Source organism: Idiotropiscis lumnitzeri, chromosome 10 (genome assembly GCF_059441095.1).
Source record: "Idiotropiscis lumnitzeri isolate Australia: NSW breed Sydney's pygmy pipehorse chromosome 10, RoL_Ilum_1.0, whole genome shotgun sequence".
Lineage (NCBI taxonomy): Eukaryota > Metazoa > Chordata > Actinopteri > Syngnathiformes > Syngnathidae > Idiotropiscis > Idiotropiscis lumnitzeri.
This window is the reverse complement of record NC_142400.1, coordinates 12,096,902-12,114,626: the sequence shown is the minus strand read 5'-3', so window position 1 is coordinate 12,114,626 and position 17,725 is coordinate 12,096,902. Positions and strand designations below refer to the sequence as shown.

Below are 17,725 nucleotides of genomic sequence, written 5' to 3'. Positions count from 1 at the left end.
GTAATCTGTGCACTTCATTTAGTATAAACGTAATGTTTTTTTTTGTTTGGTGATGATTAATAATTAGAAAGAATTTGTGCTTTGCAATTACAATGAAAAAAACTCTTAAACACCGAAGAACATTTTCGAAGCAGAGTCACGCTTTAGTGAGAAGGCTGTTTCTAGGCGGGTTTATTTTGACATGACACATAGTTCAGCTTCCTTCCCGCGACAAAAAGAGGGCGCGCAACTTTGATAACAACTTAAGGCAGCATTGCATATTCTTACTCTCCAAAGTAACCATTTAAATGAAAAAATTCTCATTCGTTTTTTCCCAAATGCTCAAATTTGATTCTGAATTTATTCAATCTGCGGTCTGTTCGAAATGAGAACTTTGGAGGAAGTCCAGGCGACGCTTGAGATCGCCAAGTTGAAAGAGGAAGATCTGCAGAAAACAATCCACTGTTTGACTCTGGGAGAGAACGTCTCGTCTGCAGACTACTGTTTGATGGAGCTGGATGATACGTTGTGCAAACACATAGAAGCGGGTAACAGGTCGGAACAAGATTTGAAATTACTGGTTTAGATGTGCATTATGTTTTATACATGGAAGTGTCTGCAAACCTGACAAGAATGTCCTCTTTGACAGTCTGGTGATCAGAGGGGACAAAAGTGAACACGCCGTGCTGTGTAGCGATGACAAAACGTACGACTTGAAGATCGCAGACACGTCCAACTTGCTGCTCTTTCTGCCAGAATGCAAAACACCCGATCAGCTCACCAACACTCAGGAGAGCACACATCTCGTTCACGCTCAGGTTATATGAGTTTCAAAATTCCATTGCATTCCATCTCTTCTGAGTCTGAAGGATCAGGATCTCCTCTACTGACCTACTGTATATTTACTGTTTTTTTTTTTTTTTTTATGAAAATGCCTGAATTTATTTCCACTAGTCTATTATATTTCACTTTAAAGCATTGATGTGGCCATTAAATTTGTATCTGGCCAGGGCCTTCAGAATTAATATTGCTGGTCGATGCAACTCATATTATATTAGCAATCAGAGGTGTGAAATCCAGGTTCAGAATGTCAAAACCCTGCCACCGTTTGGATTTAGCCACCGGCGTTTCTACTGAGCTCATTTTTGGTGAAACTATCAGATTTCAATGTATTTGTCTCACAGATGCATGTTGCATTTTTTAATATATATATATATATAGATATTTTTTTATAATTGTGACGTGATAGTGGTGATAATAGGAGGTGGATAAAGTTGGACAAGTCTCCACTGAATGTCCATGTACTAAAGGCATATCCCGCAACTGATTTCCATTGCAGTTGTTGTTATTAGCAATAAAGTGGACATTTGCTGAATTGAAGGGTAACTGCAAATTCATTGGTAGAATGGTTACAATCTTTAGTGTAGTTGAATATTCAATAATCAAATACACCGAGTGCATTAAAAAATTACACCATAGGTGTTAATTATATAGGATGAAGCTCATTTAAATTATTTTTTTTACACTATTTACCATGTATTTCTAAATCTCAGAACATCTCCAAAATTCTCCATCTGGACTTGCTTTGCAAAGTCCAACAAAAGTGAATAGAGACGTTCCACACTTTTAATGTGTAACAGCTAGTTCGTATTCATAAAGTAAAGAATAACAGGTAAAAGGAAAATCCCATAAAGGGTAACAAGATCATCCAAATCAGCATCAGCGTTTGACTCAGGTCTGTTCCTGTCTTTGCAGATCTGGGGCTTTTGTAACAGCTACTGGGAAGTGAGGAGCCAGCGTCCTAAATTGAAGAAGCTGCTGAGAGTTTTAAGGGAGAACCCATATCAAGGACCTGCTTTACCAGGACAGCAGGAAAATTCTGAAAACACGGTAACATGCTTTTCCTTGTTGAACTTACTGCTATTTTATCCTGGCTATTCCCTGTACATCCAATAGATATAAACAGACAACACATGACTTACTGTTCATGTATTCCCCATCTGTAGTACACCATGGACGATCTGCTGGAGACGATTCAAGCCAGTGAAGAGGAGCTCAAGAACCACTTGAAGGCCATCCACGCCTGTCAGATAAATGGTAAGACACGCAATATTAACACTTGTGTAAATGAACAGCTCACTTCCAGTCTTCATCAACACGGAACAATTTCAAAGACATTTACAGTAGCGTGTGTGTTTCTTCAGGCCGCTGGCGTGTGCTCGACTCTGACTATGAAATGAAGTTGCTTGGCCATGTGACTCAGCTGGTGGACTCGGAGTCATGGTCTTGCAACAAGGTTCCACTACAAACCAGTCTGGAGGAGTTAGGCCCACTCGAGCCTAGGTTAGTGTCAACCGTCACTCAAATCAACTTAGTTCATTATACACTTTCAAAACCATCATAGCTGCATGCATAAAAAGTGCTGTACTTTAAGTAAAAGTCAAACATATAAAATCAACTAAATATTAAGAGGGTTCAAGCGGTAGATTAATAGCAACTTAATAAGAAGGCACTGCGATACATTTACAAAACTTCCAGAATCATAATGTCATTCACAGGGAGATGATTGAGCACTGTTTGAACTGCTATGGGACACGCTACATTGAGAATGGTGAGTAACGCATTTGCACAATCTGTAGGAATTGGCAAGTAGAGTTTGACATATCCACTTGCTTCCAAACAGACAATGTGTTTTATGCACTGGATGAAGCTAAAGTTTGTCGGGCCACTGCTCTCATGCTGCTGAAGAATGCCATCAAGTTCAACCTGAGAGAGTTTCAGGAGGTGTGGCAGCAGAGCGTACCAGATGGCATGAGCACCAGTCTGGACCAGCTCAAGGTTTGCATCTAATCATCACATTTTCATTGTAAATCAAAAACCAATAGAAAATAACGAGAATGTTGTACTTCCTCTAGACTGTCGCCCTGGTGGACCGTACCTCCCGCCCTGAGACCATATGTCTTCTGCAGGTAGGAGATCTCCCAGAGGACACTCTGGAGCGCTTTAATCATCTCTTCACACTGCGAGAGAAATGGACAGAAGAGGATATTACGCCATATATAGCGTGAGTATCATCTCTTTTTTTTTTTTTTTAAAGTAAAGGTATTTTTAATTAGCATTTTATTTAACATAATTCTCATACAGTACCACCAGAATTATGTGGCAGGCTGCTTTTGGCACCATGTTCTTTGGCGGGGACCTAAGGCCTGCCGTAGACCGGCACTATCGCGCCATCTAGGGTTCTTGTTTTGGTTGCCCTCTTGCAACAACTTTGATTTGAAATTTGCATCACAGATGAATGTCATCACATCATAAATGTAACGGTCAATCCCAAATGTCATGTCCTGTCACATGAGCTTTCAAAATTTGTCTGAATGCAGAAGAACAAGGTATAAACCTGCAATGAAAGAGATATAATTTATGGCAAAAAAAAGTGTCTTGCTTTGTCTTTGTCATCAATCAGCATGTGCTTTTATTTCTTTTCTTTTTTACCATAACATGAGTAATGTCTCCCTGCCTCCTTTTCAGGGACCTTTGCGGAGAGAAACAGACCACGGGAGCACTGTTGACCAAATATGCTCGATCTTCAATGCAAAATGGCGTCAAGGTGTTCAACTCCAGAAGGCCAATTGCAACTTAACATAATTCTCATACCTTCTATCACTTCTTTATTTGAACATGTTTATAATTTTTTATACTGAATTTTGAAATTCATCCTGAAAACTGTTGGGAGGAGGGAATTCAGTTTACGTCAGTTTTAATTGTTTGTATAATAAAATTCAAAATTATATGGGTTTTTTTTTCTGATATTGTTATGATTTGACTGTCTCATATTTTTGCGTCAAAATCAAAGAGAGGATACTTACTGGCTGCTATTTGGGTGACTGTCCACAAGGTGGAGACATGCAAACAAAAATCACCTAAGTGTTGACTTAGCAGGACCACGTGACTAGCCCGTGGGCCTGTTCTAAAAATGACTCATCAGTCAAGGCCGGCGACATTGTTATTTCCATGGAATCTTGGAGAAGTGACCATTTGAAAATGTTAACACTTGCATTTTATATTCTATTTATAATAAAGTGTTACTTATTGATTTGGTCTTGATCTAATTATCTTTTTCCAACCTTGTGGATTGTTTATGATAAATCATCATTTACACATAGAGAATATCGAAACAATAATATAATACAATGTTCAGCAACTGTTATTTCACAAGTGTTGATCAAACTGTTAGCTCTTCATATTAATCAGTAACAAAAAAAGCTTTCCAGCTTCTCAAAGGTCAATGACCTCTGGTGTAGAATATTAATTACTGTATACAGAATTGCACATCCTCTAGATTTTTAGCAGTATCATGTTAACATTAAAGATTACTCAGTAGTAATTATTTGTAACAAATAAACTGCCAACAATGAGTTAAAAAAATTCTGATAAAACCATGAATGCTTAAAGATGTATAACATGTAAAACAACTGAACCAGATTCAAGCCAACTCCATGAAATGTTTTTTATTCGCATGTGGCTTACTGCAGCTCATGTCAGCGCAAATGTGTGACTCATTGTGCTGAAACATGTACCGCAGTCTGTTTCTCAACTCGCATAATCGTGTGAGTGTGAATCAGCCCATGAGTTCGCCAGACATTGACAAAAAGTGACTTAAGGCCTGCAACAAGTTACAACAACATCCAGTGCTCACTCAGTGTTTCCAAAAGGACTTTTGTCTACACTGGTTGACATCACTGATGGGAATGATGACTTACTGAAATAGATTGAGCAATTGCATTTTATGTGGCCTTCCGTGGCAACCAAAAAAAATTAACTAATTATGAATTATTAGCTAACCTTTTATCCTGCTGTTCTATTCTTTGTCTTTTATCATTTTGATCACGTCATCATGGCCAATTGAGCTTTGATCACACAAAGTCATAGAAACACTAAAATGGGAGCAATGACATGGTGATGAATGGCCATTTCAAAGCAATGCCAGTTTATTTGCGATAAAATAGTTTCAAGTACTCTTTGAAATTTTACAGAACACATGTCGTACGTTGCAAACATACTGAAAGGTTAAAAAATACAAGTGTAAAAACAATCGAAAAATAAAAACAATTTGGCTTAAAAACAACTTTCCCTCATGCTTGTCATATTTTGGTCTTGCGTTATGTGCAATGTGACTTTTCGGTAATTTCACCAGTGTAAACACTCCTGACGCAGGTTCAGAGAATCCATGCCCCCTCCACCGAACAACTACCTTGGTAGCATGTCCTCGAGGTCTGCTACCACGTAAGCCACCACGGCCCACAAAGCCGAGCAGAGGTCCATGTCTCGAGGGTCTTGAACTGTCATGGTATCAGCTTCTGTGTGGTGGAACCAAAAATATCGACTGTCGGCCACGTGGAGGCTAGCACCTGGACGACGGGCAACACATAAAGGAGTAAGTGACAATTGACGTTTTTGAAATCAATTCTTACAAGAGGAGAATTTGTGGTTTCATCAAACCACAGCATGTCGTCCAATCAAATTGCCACATAATGCATATCCACGCCACATGATGAAATGAGGGAAAGAGTGAGGGCCCTGTACAAATGGTGTTGAAACATCTGTCCTATAATGAATTTACTTGACTGATCAGCCACTAATTTTTAGTCAGCACTCCCTCTCACAGCTGCTTTTTAAACTCTCCTTCAGCAATGGATAAAACCCCCCCATCAGCCATCTTATAATTAATTCTTGGGTGATACTGATATCCATTCAAATATACACACATACATAAATGTTCTACTAGCGAACTTGCTCAGGTTTGCAGGGAAGTTGGAGACTATCCCAACTGACTTTAGACAAGAAGTAGACAACATTCTGGACTGGTTGCCAATTAATCACGGGGAACATGAAGACAAATTAACACGTTACCGTACGGTCACTGACCAAGATTCATCCCAACAGTGTCTGAATAAAAGTCAGCTGCGTACAATGATTCAAACGGGTAGAATAATACGGCTTAGAAGTTTCTAACTACAAAGTAAGTTCCACTTTGAGCTCCTCAGCAACATTTTGTTTTTTTGTTTGTGTGGCCGTCAAACTGTATTGTCACTGTGTTGTGTGTGATCGGAAAATGTACATTCAAAAGAATTTTGAAAACGCCTCTAAGGCAAGTACACAAGCAACATCTGTTCACAAGCATGATTCAATTATGACACATGTTCATATGATTTATTGACTGTGTATTTCAAAGCTATTTAAACTGAGATCATGTTAAAAAAAAGTAACACAAAATAACCCCGTGCCGACACAATAACATTCGGCCTCTGACATTTTTATGTCACCTGTTTATTTAATTTACATTCACACTAGCTCGATGATTGATCTGTATAATTTCTGTTGTAGTAATTGTGCATGGCTGTCCAACCTTATTTGGTAGATGTAGATGTAATTCTGATATTAAAATTCCACTTTAGTTCACACAACAACGTTAGACACTTTTCTATTCAGAAAGGGTCGTAACAGCTTGCTGGAACCTATAATCATCAAAATTATAAAAATAAAATAAAAATACAATTATGAAATATTTCAGTATATGTACTTGGGCAAAAAGAACTGAAACACTCAACAGTTGGACATGTGCATTCAAAACATTAGAGAAATTAATTTTATCAGGCTGTAAGGGTAAGAGGTTATTTCAACTTCATGCAAAAATGTCACCCTCAAACCTAAATACTTCGAACTTTTTGGGAGTAATATGGGTTTCACTCTTTAAATTGAACTACGAAAATAAATTTTGTTTTCCGGAGATTCTAATTTATTAAGATGTACCTGAGTTCCCTCATTGGGCACCAGACGGCTGTAATTTGCATGACAAAATAAATGCAGCCACCATTTGAAATCAATAGTGCAACTGTTTTGCAGGGCTCCAGACTGACACAAAAGGGCTAGTCACATTTTGCCCCTTAATGTTGAGAGTAAGTAAATATTTAATCTGCTCCCGAGAGCAGTACATTTACAGATTTTTAAAAAAATATTTTTTCTTATTGAAAAACATCTGCAAAAGAAAATGTGATTTGAAAACACTGTAGTTTCTCCAGGTATTTACAAGTAATACAGTAAAAATACAGTATAAACTCCACTTTTCTTTTCTGAGATCAGTTCTAAAAATTATATTCTTTGGCAAGAGGCAGAGGAAGTGAATCTCTGGACACAGCATTTTCAACCATAATGACCTATTCCGTCACACCACAGAAATTACAATACAATACTTCCCATTTCCCCACGTGGTGAGTAACATCCTAATTAAACTGACCTGGTACTCCGGCCTGCATCCAAGGCGAGATGTCCGTACCCTCCCCATGTGTCTCCAGTTTGGTCGTATTGAGAGGAGCTAACAGTTTGACTACCTCCTCCATCACCTGTTGGCACACACATGGACATGGTCTCCTCAGCTCAATATATTTGGAAGAAATAAAGAGAGATTCATGAATTCTTGTTTTTTTTTTTTAGTGCCCACACTGTTTTTTAGGGTATGCAAAATTACAATATAGTATACTGTATATACAATGCTTCAGTGATTCTGGTGCAAATGGTTACCTTTTGTGCTGCAACACTTCCAGTGAACTGCAGAGCCACTGGGCTGAATGTGCCCATGTCGGACTCCATGACCATATCAAAGTTGGATTGATTCACCTGGATGGGAAGTTGAAAGGAGAAAACAAACAGCGGAGTGACAAATGTTGAACAACTTAAAAAGAGCATAGGCAAGATTAAAATAAAAAAATATATATCCACATTTCTGACAACACAAAAAGGTTTGGCAAATGTTTGTGCTTTGGGAAATTATCCAATTGCACTTGATCAGAAAAAGATCGATTTATCATTACTAAAATAATCTATCTTTGTTCCTCAGATAAGCCAGCAGTGAATATAAAGTGAAAGGCAAGGGAATGAAATTTACATAAGTCTCATGCATATCCAGTTTTTATGTTGTTTCTGTTAGGAGGTATGCAGTGAGATTTTTTTCTAATATGAAATAAGCGCCAAGGCTCAATAAAGATTGGGAATCTCTGGTCTAATATGTGCACTGAGCTAATCACTAATACAGATAGTGTGATTATTGAATTAGATGCTGTAGTTTACACAAAGTGAGTGAAAGGCCTGCAGGCACGGTGGATCAATTTTAGAGGTTCGCGTCTACAGATGCTTTACTGATTTTTATAGTTCTCCTCTCATTCATTCTGCAGTGTCATTTTTTGGTATTCAGAACTGCAACAATGTGTAAGACCTTATGAAGATTGTAATACTGCTGCGCTCCAACGCCACCCTGCTCTTCACCCGTCCACAGAACTGTCCGCATGGTCCTCCTCGGGCGTAAACCTGGAAATGGATGACACAAACGTACACACAAAATGTATGCTTATTAAGGCATAATAACATGTTAAGATATTGGTTACTACTACTTCTACTATTTTGCGATCTATGTGATTTTCTAACTGGTGGTACCTAATATATTTCTAATGGTTTATAATAAGACTTCCTTTGGAGAGACTAAATAAGTTATTTACTAAAAGCCTGGTTCAATATAATAATAATAATAATAAGAAGAATAATAATAAGAATAATAAGAATTATTATTATTATTATTATTATTATTATTATTGTTATTTTATTTCATTTCATTTTATTTCATAGCGTTTGTATGTAAATGCTGAATTAATTCAGTTAGTCAGTTTAAGTTTGAGTACCATAAGGTGAATTCCATTTCAACAAATTCCTCATTCCTTCTCAAAATGGTAAAACATGGAGAACTTACAACCATTAATGTGTGAAGAATTTGGGTGAAAATTACCAAGTTATTTCTGTTTTGTTGTTTATTATTATGACCAGTGGTCTAATCAATAACAATGATAAAATAAATAATAACAAAAACAATAAAATAGTGGTTAAAATAACACACAGCAAAAACATACATCCAACAAAGGACTACGCAAGCACTGTAGTTTATTTCTAATTATGTGTAACATGAGATGTTTGTTCAGGTTTTAGAAGTACTGTACACACCATACTCATTCACAGCGAGAGAACTAAATCATAAGTAATGATTTACTAAGCTTTGTTTACATGTATTTGTAATTGTTTGGCGTGGCTCACCAAGCTGTTTTATGAGTGACAGGGCTTCCCAGGAAATCATGGCTCCGCCCCCATCATCCATGGCACCCTGGCCCACATCCCAACTGTCCAGGTGACCACTCAATAGGACAACCTAACGCATCAAAGTGGAAGATATTAATGAATCCCATTGGAAGCAAAACAGAGCACCATTTCTCGTGATATTGCGCTGAATTCCTGTCAGCTGGAAGAGCAGGACAATGCGAGCAAACAAAAGTGTGGACCATGACCCTAAAACATTGCTTCACTTCAAGAGAAAAACCAACAAAAAATAGGAACGAAGCCCTTATTTCATAATCAACATCCAAACAAACTAAATATTGAATCTTATCGGTCAAACGAATATATTGTCTTTTTCTCATTAAAAAAATAATGAAATCTGAAATAATTCCTTCCAGAGTTAATCTGTCGCCTTCCTAAAACTTTTATTATACAGGCAATATATTGTCTATCTCTGAATCGGTTATCTCTTTAAACCACAAGTTATACATGATCGGATCATTTTTATTTTACTATACGTATATACATCCCCATAGCTAAGATTGTCAACACTAGAGCCACCTTCTCCCTCACATGTGCTTTGGCTGTGCGCATTTTACCGTCCACTCGAACCTGTCATTTCCACACCAGTTGCACCTTCATGTCAGGTATGCACTATTTGAAGCAACTGACCTGAGCGTATTCTCCCATGGACGTGAGTCCTTTTCCTCTGTACCAAGTCTAGCGACATGTAAAAGGTGAATGTATTAATGTATTACACATTTTTGATTCTGTTAACAGCTCAGCGGTGCGGGAAACACCTGGCTCATTACCCTCATTACCTGCCTTAGTGTGTATCTGCCAAATCATGCTGATGGCAATGGAACAACCTATTTACTTCATGTTAATTAGCAAAAGGTATCTGCGCCAAGGCACAGGCACCGTATTCTGATTAAATTGCTTTTATTGGATTTATTTAAAGCAGAACAAAATATGCATTTATTCCTTCTTAGTGTAGTGTGTTTAGACAGAGTCTCACTGGCAATGACGATATCGTTCAATAAAATGAATTAAATTGCATTTTCAATTCAATTTTGCTGTATGTGCTAAGTAGATTTCTGTGGCATTCAAAAGTCTCCGAAAAACGCAATGTGCCATGATAAAGTTATATTGTATTGTATTTACAGCCAGCCTCAATGACTCACACCAATCACGTTGGTGGTTGCACACACATTTCTAGATAACACAAGGTGGGTGTGTCAGAAGTCCGGCTGGGAGAACGTGTATAGGTGAAGGTTGCGTAAGACAAGCATTTGTTAAAATAATATATAAATACAGGCATAAAGAAGGGAATAAGTGGGCATTTTAAATACACCAGCTCCATTATCATATGTAATATAAAGGGCCGGTAAGAAATGTGGCTGATCTAGCTGATTACAAAAGGCATCAGAAACCGTGAGTACAACAGCGTTTGAAAGGGATAATAAATACTAAGTGGGGAGATGGGTAGTCGTTAGATAATTGACTGACTCAGTCTCATGCTTTGAGTCACAAAACCTTGAATCACCCACACATTCTTTGCTGAAACTGCGAAAGGGAAAGCCCACACGCTATAGATGATTCCGTTATGTCATGTGTTTCATGTCCCTTTTTTATACTTAAACCATACATAACATGTTGAGCTCCATCGTATCCATTTTATGAAATGCAAAGTTTTTTTCTAATTGTAAACTGAGCAGGCCTCGGCTTTACTGTCTCTTTACTGTAAATGATTAAAAGCTGATTCACAACCATTTCACAATCACAGAATATAGATGAACCACCCATTGTGTTTTCAACTGCCATTCCAGATCCGGATGTATTATGTTTTATGGTATGCCATGATTCAACAAGCAATATACACCCACCAAGCTCTTAATTCGGAATGCATATAAAATAAGCACAAAAATCAGTGTCAAAAGGCCTGCCTTTACAAAGATGAAAGTTCTGACAATAAGGTTATTTTGAGGTTTGGGTAGAAGCAACGTATCTGTTGATCAAGTTCGACCTGTTTTCCCCAGTGTGCAGGTATGTCATTTCAAAGGATTTGGACGTGACGCTTTACAGTGCATGTTGGCTCAAGTCGTGGTATGCGATATATGATAAAATTATGATGAAGTGAGGCCAATTTTTATTCCTGACCACAGACTAAATCACTTTACCTGATATTCTTTTTGGAGAGAATAAGATGGCTATCATGGTAATTTACGTGCAAAATGAAATCTATTTTCAGTAGTCAGTTGATTAGTTAGAGTAATACATAAAGAGATTGACATTTTCAGCAGACTTCCTGTGTTTTAGAAATGAGAAGAAGCTGCGGTGAATTATGATGAACACAGCAAAGGCAGCGTTGTTTATCATTTCATGCAGCCAGAACTGGAGAACTGTACTGTATTCAGAAAAAAAAAATCACGTCATAAAAGGAACTTAAAAAAGCTAAACAGTCCCACATTACACCACTTAAGTAAATCCGTTCAAAATCGTCTCTCTGTAGAAAAGACAAACACCTCCTCGAAGTAGGTAATAAGCAACACACGTGCCGGTTCGTTCTCATAAAGCTGCGATTCCGACGAAATCTATAAAACCCAATTCAAGTGAAGTTGGGACATTGTGTAAAACACAAAAAACAGTATGAAATCATTTGCAAATCCTTTTCAAACTACACTATATGCAAATGAATGAACCAAATATTAAATGTTGAAACGTGTTTGGGAACTTGAGGGGACAAATTGTTGAATTCTTTAACATTCTCGCTCAATGTACAACTTCCATTGGCCAACATTACAGGTTCTTCATTATATTTAACACCTCATGTGCAACCCCATCTTCAATGGGAGACAGGTCTGGACTGCTGGCAGGTCAGTCTTGTAATCGCACCACACTGTTGTAACGCATGCAGAATGTGGATTGGAATTGTCTTGCTGAAATGAACATGGACCCTGAAGAAGACTTTGCTGGATGGCAGCATACACTTTGTTGTTCCAATGGTGCCTTCACAGATGTGCAAAGGCCGCTTTTTCATTACAGGTTTCAGAACCACCACGCCGTGCTCGGCCATGGCCCTCACTTGGCCTGGCCTGGCCTCTGTTGCTTCTCCATTACAAAAGGCAATCAGTTGGGGTGGGATTGGAGCGGGATCAAATGAACTGTGCAACCCTCCACTGCACATCACTCGCAGTATTTCACAAGTGGCCGAGTCTCAGCTAGTGGTTTTGCTGTGATTCAAAATATGAATCGCAGGTACATGATGTGGCGACGGGCCAAATTAAGCCCATCAAATGCTCAGAAACATTCACAGAGACGAAAAATTAATTTCCGAGTTTAAACAAATGAGACGCAACTGTTATAAAAATAAAGTATATGCAGCGCAAAAATACTCAACCATATTTCAAATGTACCTGTGGATAAAACACTGAAGCTTGTGGGTTTTTTTTTTCTTTGTTTTGTTGGGGTTTATTTTGCCAGTGACGAAAATGTCGCCATATCGAATTCACTTGAATAAGTGAGTTGATGAGAGGTAGTCCTGTCTTTCAAAATATCCCCATTTGTGTTTATTGGAGACCACATCCTCTTTCTGTTGCAACCTGTGTGTTTCTTGACTGGCAATGTGCAGTTTCTGTCTGCCCTAAAGAGGAAAGTAGATTTACCACAACAATTTCAAATGTGGACTTGTCAGACCACAGCAGGCATTTTCACTTTGCGTCGGTCCATCTCAGATGAGCTCAGGCCCAGAGAAACCGGCGGTTTCTGGGTGTCGCTCTACTTGGTAGAGTTTAGGCAATGGTTTTTGGAGGTGTTTCTGAAATATGTGGCAATATAGTTTCCGTGATGAGGCAGGGGCACCTTCGGCATCAAATGTCATGAGCATTCAATGCTGGTTTTCAGCCTTGCCTCATCACGTGCAAAGACCTCTCCAGATTCTCAGAATCTTTTGATGATATTCTGGACGGTAGATGAAATCTCTTAATTCCTTGCAATTGCACATTGAGAAACATCTGCCCGTAGACAGCTGGGGATAGGCTCCAGCATGCCTGCGACCCTTGTGAGGAGAAGTGGCTCAGATAATGGATGGATGGATGTTCTTTAACTGTTGGACTATTGTATTTGCTCATGTGGATGTTCACAAAATGGTCAACCTCGCCCATCCTTGCTGATAAACAACTGACATCATTTATACCCAATCGTGACACTCAACTGTTTCTAATTAATCAGTTCATCTGTGGAATGTTCCAAACAGTTTTTTGTAGTTGTTGTATTTAAGCATTCCTCAACTTTGCCAGTCTTTTGTTGCCCCAGTCCCAGGTTTTTGGGAAGGTGTTGGAATATAATAATAATAATAGTAATAGTAATAATAATAATAATAAGAAGAAGAAGAAGAATAAGAACATTAATCAGTTTGAACATTAAATAGCTTTTGTTTATAGTGTTTTCAATTGAATATAGGTTGAAAATAATTTTAAAATTATTGTATTCTGTTTTAATTTACACAATGTCCCAACTTCATTGGAATTGGGGTTTGTATTACATGTATGAACCTACTTTTACCTCACTTTGTTTCTTGTTAACTATGAGGATAAAGAGTACAGTACATGAGCCAGAGCATCTCACATAATTCCTCCCACATGTGGCCACCAAACAGAGGGAATGAATTGTTGAAGTAACGTATACATTTGAATGTACCCCCGAAGTTGATTTAACATTTAGAAAGCAAGAAGGCCTTTGCATACATTTAAATAAACATGGTGGACAGACAGAAGAGAGGAAGGGAGGTACTACCTGCTCGGGATGCTGCCAGCCTTTTATCTCAGCCACCGTGTTAAAGGAGTCGGCATCTGGGAGCGTCTTGGCGCCCATTGTAAGTCTGACGGTGATCCGCTGTCCCCTCTGCGCTATACGCCACATCAACTCAGCATCCTCCATGGTGATACACGCCGTAGGGATGCGCTTCACACCATCCTGGTAGTCTTGCCAACCTGTGTGAGGACTAAAGAAGTACAGGCCAAGATAGATCAATTATTTTGGTTGATAGGAGAGACAGCACATCTATATCGACAAGGTCACCTATTAATTGAGAAAGGAGTGATAGATCGAATGAGTGTGGCTACGGCTCCGAATTTTGATGCCTCAGAGGCACCATATTCACGGTATGCCACTGTCATGCCATAGCTGACAAACGGCTGGTTGAAGACTACGATCCTTCCTGAGGCCTCGGTGGCTCTGCGCTTCAGTTCCTCAAATGACCCAACAACCAACACCTCTGCCTCGATGCCTTCAAACAGGGATAAAAAAGAAGAAGAAAAATAACGCATGTTAAAAATGCACTGCAATGAGTGTTTTATATCAAAGATCTGTCCGTATTAAGGAGGCTATTTTGCAGGGTCTCTATAGAAAACAGGTGAATAACAGTAGAACTACTCTGCCAAAAAATTATTAGAAGACTGGTGAATGTTCATTAAATCCAGTAAATGCCACTATTAGAGGAAATACAGAAATCAAAATCACTATCATAATGAAGTGTGGCTGACCTTCAGGTGGCGTCCCTACACTGCTTCCCAGACCTAATATAGCCAGATTCTTGGTCCTTGGCAGCGTCATAACTGCACTCTCCTTTCCTCTGACCCAGTGTGGGATTTTCACTGGTTCTGGTGACAAAAAACAGAAAACAGACAAAAAAAATGTTAATTGTTCATTTCCAAACAAGAAGACACGAGATGATGATCCAGGAAAGCAATCTTTCTCACATAGCAGAACTTTTTAAAAGGCGGCTAATATGCCTGCCTCCAGGTTTGTGATGTTCATGCTTTGGGATGAACATTAACACAGGATTACTCACCCAGATGTACATCCAAATTATCCTGCATCATCGCTTTGTACATATATTTGATAGCCATCTCCAGGTCAAGTGAGCCACTGACACGGTTCCCGATGGTGTCGGTAAAGTCGGCGAGGCGTCTGTAAGAGCGGTTCTGCGCAGCTCCAAAGACAGCCAGGTCGATGATCCGTTTGGCCACTTCTGCGTAGCCTGCCACTTCTGCTGTCACGTCTTGAGGTCGCACAATAATACACACAAATATTCAGCAGGTTTAGTCCATCAATTGTGATTCCCTTAAAACACCGGTGTCAAACTACAGGCCACGGGGCCAGCTCTGGCCCGCCACGTAATATTATGTGGCCCACTAAAGCAAATCATGAGCTTCTATTTCATGTTTCTAAATTAAATCTATACCAAAATTGCAAATTGTTTTCATATTGCAATGTACTTAAAGGATATTCGTTATCATCGTAGACAAAAAAACTTTAATTGACTTTTAAATTTCAAAACTAGTTATATAACTATCAATTTGTTGTATATATGTAGTAATACTGCATGGAAGTTATAAATCTATTTGGTTTTACAGTTATAACTGTGGAAAACCAGAACTGGGTCAAAATCACAATAAAGTGTGTTCATTGGCCTCTTCAGAATCACGCACTCATTATAAAAATGTAGCAGAGGATTTCTTTTTTTTTTTTTTTTTCCAAGATGGCGGCGCGCATAGACGCAGCAGCTAACGGCTCTCCTTCCCAGTGCTCCTTATTGCTTTTTATTTGTGTTTGCTTGGTCTTATTGGCACCAACTGAGGCACAGTATCAAGGACATCGTGGACATTGGATATCGATGCGAAATAACCATCACAGAGGAATTCTGATTCTGATTCTGATTATACTGTGAGTGGCCAAACATTTGCAAACATACCAGTATATTGACAAACCTGATGTGTTTCCTTCATTAATAAATGTTTTTTCATTGGATGGATGTGATTTAAGTCAGACATACTGCTCTGCTAATTAAAAGTTATTTTGATAATGTAAATGTCATTTTCATTATGATTATGAACATTTCGCATGTGAACCGTCTGCCTTTTGAATAGCAGGGAAGAAACCCTCTGATGTTTTCAGTGATATTATGACCAGTTTTTGTCTTTTTTCGGTGGAGGCGAAAATGTTGCAAAATAAATATTTACGCAGGATTTTTTTGAAATTGTGTCTAGACTCTAGAGTTGGATGTTGTCAAGCATAGCATGGCATATTTGTAGCAGTGAAATATCAATTGATATATCAAGAGTGAAATTAAACAACCAAGTAAATCTGTTTGCATCTGCCTATTTTTGAAAATGTGTCTGAGAGTTAGATGTTTTGTGTAGACTATGTTTAGTTATGTGTTCATGTGCAACATACACACAGTGGAGTTAGGAAGTGTTACCTTGACAAGGGAAAATACGTTTGTTTTTGCGTGCCCACGTTTTCCCTCTAAATCTCTGCTGTGCTATCAAAAGCCGCACTTAAAATTGGCCAAATAGTAGATGGGGTGTGGTGTAGAGTTTGTTACTTGCATGGCCGTCCCTTTAAAACAGGCTAATTTCAGCAATTCACAAAATCAAGAAAGTAAATTATGCCGCAGGTTTTTTTTTTTTTTATCCTTGAGGTCATTTGACGAAAACTTGCCATACGGATGTCACTAAAACGCCCGGAAGATGTCTTAAACTCTGGGAGAAAACAGCATGATTTGCCATCGTTTAAAATGAATTTCCAAGAACAGGCCTCATTGAATAAATAACTTTTAAAAGGGGGCTATGAGGTACCTTTCTGAGCAGTTCTGTTGAATTCATATCTGACCATTGTTGAGTTTTGGGGTCGCCCATCCAGGGATTTCAGCATGAAAATGCACACAAGGATGGAGAAGAGGAGAGAAGATTTACCAACCCGTGCCATCTGAGGAAAGACATTTGGAACAATTATACATGAGCTGTCAAAACGAAATACGGAAGAAAAAAAGCCCTAAAAAGTTCTTACATGCCTTGGTAAGAGACTTACAGTATGTCAGTAAGAGGAACTTGCTCTTACTGCAAATAAGTTTAAAGTTTCTCAATCAATCACTAAGAAGATGTAACGAAAGTTATAACGCAACGACCAAATAAGAATTGTTGCTATTTCAATTTATCTAATAAATCAAGATTTTCTAATGATATTAGTCTATGTAAGGTCGGCAAGGATAAACCAATGAATGGAGGACGATGAGCTAACAAATCGGCAAATTTACAGTTTGAAAAATGCTATCATGTTTGATTTTAAAAATGAGTGAAAGAACACAAACCACTCATGTCAGAATAGCAACTGTAACTTGTGTTTTGGGGGACTGCCTCCTTCTTGAGAGTGACCCCAAAAATGACAAAACAGACGTCAATAAACCCGAGGAAGTATTCCCGTGATTCCGCTTGCCTGGAGATTCCAAACTTCCTGTTGAGACACTTCCAGAATAAAAGCATGTTTTTTGTTATGAACCCTCCGCAATAAAATGTCACGCAATGAAAATACTTCTGGTTTAGAAATAGAGAAAAATCTAACGAAAACCACCAGTTAGTGACTTCGTGGAGCGAGGAAGGCATATAAATAATTAAATAAATAAATAAACAAACAGATTCGGAAACCATCCAATATTATTTTATCTATATTTTTTTCCATCAAAGATGTGTAAATATTTTTGTTTGTTTCAGCACGAAAATCAGTTCTATTTCAAAGTACAGTTGAATATCTT

The 17,725-nt window shown here is 38.4% G+C and overlaps 2 protein-coding genes across 4 annotated transcripts; one reads left to right on the top strand and one right to left on the bottom strand.

Moving 5' to 3' along the window:
• Positions 1-176: 176 nt before the first annotated feature.
• dscc1 (DNA replication and sister chromatid cohesion 1) lies at positions 177-4,072 on the top strand. The gene is made up of 9 exons (XM_088307033.1): positions 177-534; positions 629-797; positions 1,735-1,869; positions 1,986-2,076; positions 2,184-2,322; positions 2,538-2,590; positions 2,663-2,817; positions 2,895-3,043; positions 3,508-4,072. Exons 1-9 carry the CDS (start codon positions 365-367, stop codon positions 3,617-3,619), a joined length of 1,173 nt encoding a protein of 390 aa, XP_088163159.1. The 5' UTR covers positions 177-364; the 3' UTR covers positions 3,620-4,072.
• Positions 4,073-4,949: 877 nt separating this feature from the next.
• LOC148329381 (carboxypeptidase Q-like) lies at positions 4,950-17,423 on the bottom strand. 3 transcript variants are annotated; one of them, XM_088306983.1, is made up of 11 exons: positions 17,285-17,423; positions 16,773-16,902; positions 14,984-15,193; positions 14,676-14,792; positions 14,212-14,419; positions 13,927-14,134; positions 9,115-9,226; positions 8,249-8,340; positions 7,558-7,653; positions 7,274-7,379; positions 4,950-5,387 (listed from the first exon to the last, which is right to left on the bottom strand). In XM_088306983.1, exons 2-11 carry the CDS (start codon positions 16,900-16,902, stop codon positions 5,227-5,229), a joined length of 1,440 nt encoding a protein of 479 aa, XP_088163109.1. In that variant the 5' UTR covers positions 17,285-17,423; the 3' UTR covers positions 4,950-5,226. The 3 variants fall into 3 exon arrangements, with proteins under 3 accessions (XP_088163109.1, XP_088163111.1, XP_088163110.1); XM_088306985.1 differs by having other exon boundaries at positions 16,773-16,801; positions 17,285-17,420; XM_088306984.1 differs by lacking the exon at positions 17,285-17,423 and adding an exon at positions 16,984-17,218.
• Between the last annotated feature and the right edge of the window lie 302 nt (positions 17,424-17,725).

What these genes read in the sequence shown, in the direction of transcription:
- dscc1 (XM_088307033.1), top strand. Translation starts at nt 365, where the DNA reads ATGAGAACTTTGGAGGAAGTCCAGGCGACGCTTGAGATCGCCAAGTTG. An exon ending in CACATCTCGTTCACGCTCAG is followed by an intron (nt 798 to 1,734) that starts GTTATATGAGTT and finishes CTGTCTTTGCAG; the next exon opens with ATCTGGGGCTTTTGTAACAG. An exon ending in AGGAAAATTCTGAAAACACG is followed by an intron (nt 1,870 to 1,985) that starts GTAACATGCTTT and finishes CCCCATCTGTAG; the next exon opens with TACACCATGGACGATCTGCT.
- LOC148329381 (XM_088306983.1), bottom strand. Translation starts at nt 16,902, where the DNA reads ATGGCACGGGTTGGTAAATCTTCTCTCCTCTTCTCCATCCTTGTGTGC. An exon ending in TAATTTGGATGTACATCTGG is followed by an intron (nt 14,793 to 14,983) that starts GTGAGTAATCCT and finishes TTTTGTCACCAG; the next exon opens with AACCAGTGAAAATCCCACAC. An exon ending in GTCACTCATAAAACAGCTTG is followed by an intron (nt 8,341 to 9,114) that starts GTGAGCCACGCC and finishes ATCCATTTCCAG; the next exon opens with GTTTACGCCCGAGGAGGACC.